This window comes from Penaeus chinensis, chromosome 26 (genome assembly GCF_019202785.1).
Source record: "Penaeus chinensis breed Huanghai No. 1 chromosome 26, ASM1920278v2, whole genome shotgun sequence".
Taxonomy (NCBI): Eukaryota; Metazoa; Arthropoda; class Malacostraca; order Decapoda; family Penaeidae; genus Penaeus; species Penaeus chinensis.
Window position 1 is genome coordinate 13546640 of NC_061844.1, and position 2500 is coordinate 13549139.

The 2500-nt window shown below is 38.6% G+C and overlaps 1 protein-coding gene across 2 annotated transcripts in view; it reads right to left on the bottom strand.

Annotated features, from left to right (window-relative positions):
• The window catches only part of LOC125039179 (angiotensin-converting enzyme-like), a 42531-nt gene that overhangs the window by 37973 nt on the left and 2058 nt on the right, over positions 1 to 2500 (bottom strand). For both annotated transcript variants that reach the window (XM_047632958.1, XM_047632956.1), the window contains exon 2: positions 2081 to 2165. In XM_047632958.1, the coding sequence (XP_047488914.1) occupies positions 2081 to 2165 (85 nt within the window). The remainder of the gene's footprint in view (positions 1 to 2080; positions 2166 to 2500) is intronic.

Consider the following 2500-nt stretch of genomic DNA (forward strand, 5'->3'; position numbering starts at 1 on the left):
TGATAATAATAATAACACTAATAATAATAATAATAACATAATGACAACGGTGATAATAACAATAACAAAAACAATAACAATATCAATAACAAAAACAACAATACTAACAAATACCACAAAACGAAAAAGAAGAAAAAGAAAAAAAAGACAACAACAACAACAACAACAAAAACAACAACAACAAAAGATTTACAAATTAGCCTTCGTGATAATCACAAATATATCTCATGTGTTGTGAGAGTCCAAAGTATCGTGTTTTAAAGCCTTATCTTGCTTAGTGATAACGATAATGTTAAGGGTATTCGATGTGTGTGTGTGTGTGTGTGTGTGTGTGTGTGTGTGTGTGTGTGTGTGTGTGTGTGTGTGTGTGTGAGTGTAAGAAAGAGAGAGAGAGAGAGAGAGAGAGAGAGAGAGAGAGAGAGAGAGAGAGAGAGAGAGAGAGAGAGAACGAGAGAGAGAGAGAGAGAGAGAGAGAGAGAGAGAGAGAGAGAGAGAGAGAGAGAGAGAGAGAGAGAGAGAGAGAGAGAGAGAGAGAGAGAGAGAAGATAGAGGGAGAAAGAGGGAGAGAGAGGGAGAGAAAGATTGAGAGTGGGAGAGAGAGAGAGAGATAAAAAGAGGGAGAGAGAGAGAGAGATAAAGAGAGGGAGAGATAACGAGTGAGAAGAGAGAGAGAGAGAGAGAGAGAGAGAGAGAGAGAGAGAGAGAGAGAGAGAGAGAGAGAGAGAGAGAGAAAGAAAGAGAGAAATAAAGAAAGAAAGAGAGAAAGAGAGAGTAACAGAAAGAAAACAAACACAAACAAACAAACAAACCAAAAAAAAAACACATCACCACCACAACCACCACCAACAATAACAAAAACAACAACAACAATAACAGCAACAATCACAAGCAGAGACAACAGAATCTAATTAATTAAGCCCTTCTGGAGCGCCTTGATTCAAATCTCCATCTATCCCTTCGCCTAAAACTCATGTCAAAGTACTCTTAAATGACTGACACTTCACCGATAAGGCCGAACGAGATGAGTTAACGTTATCGCGATGATATCAAACTCCCTCGGGCACCTTATCGAAGTGACCTTAAGAGAGAGAAAGATGAAAGAAAAAACAAACAAACTCAGATTTGAAAAAAAAAGAGAGAGTGTTATAGATATGCTCGCTTAGGACAGATGGCGTAGTTTACTCGGATATCTATCTATCTATCTATCTATATGTATATATATAAATATCTATATGTATATATATAAATATATATATATGTATATATATACATATACATATATGTATATATATGTATATATACATGTATATGTATATGCACACACACACACACACACACACACACACACACACACATATATATATATATATATATAGAGAGAGAGAGAGAGAGAGAGAGAGAGAGAGAGAGAGAGAGAGAGAGAGAGGGAGGGAGGGAGGGAGGGAGGGAGAGAGAGAGACAGAGATAGAGATAGAGAGAGAGAGAGAGAGAGAGAGAGAGAGAGAGAGAGAGAGAGAGAGAGAGAGAGAGAGAGGAGAGAGAGAGGAGAGAGAGAGAGAGAGAGAGAGAGAGAGGGAGAGGGGGAAGGAGAGGGAGAGAGAGAGAGAGAGAGAGAGAGAGAGAGAGAGAGAGAGAGAGAGAGAGAGAGAGAGAGAGAGAGAGAGAGAGAGAGAGAGAGAGAGAGAGAGAGAGAGAGAGAGAGAGAGAGAGAGAGAGAGAGAGAGAGAGAGAGAGAGAGAGAGAGAGCCGGGGTTCAATACACAGCGCTTTTGTTATCTATGGAGTTTTATGTTATCTGTTTAACGTCATGTCTAAACATCACTATGAGATGCGCAAATTAACGTTGATGGCGAATGAAAAAAAAAAAAAAAAAAAAAAAAAAAAAAAAAAAAAAAAAAAAAAAAAAAACCTGAAAAAGGTGGAATTACATTTACCTGTCTGTCTGTCTCTGCCTCCTGACGTTTCTCCCCCCCCCCCTGTATCACGTAGCCCATCTCACTACCCTTTCCCTCTCCCTCTCTTTCTCCCTCTCCCTCTCCCTCCCTTTCTCCCTCTTTTTATCTCTCCCTCTTCTACTCACAGCTGCGTCTTCCTTTCCTGGATCGGTCACGTCGGTGATGTACTCCCATCTTGCTGTCATTTCCATATTACATTCATGGCTAAATCTGCAAAAACGAAAGAAAGAAAAAGATATATTAATTTCAGATTAATAATTATTTTACGCACGTGGGGTCTCCTGCGTTTTCTATGAACTGTACTCTCGTTTTCTATAACTGCGAGGGAATATAAGCCGAGCAACTCATTTAAAACATATTTTTCCTTTTTTTTTAAATAAAAACAAAGATTTTATCAGATAAGAAAACTAAAATAGACCAGGGAAGGATATATTAATTAGACGAACATTCGACTGCTAAATATGTGACGGTTTGCTATCCCGAAAACGTGTTAGTCTCGTTTCCCAGTAAATAACTATCTATTTGATTTGCATTTTTTGAAGGGA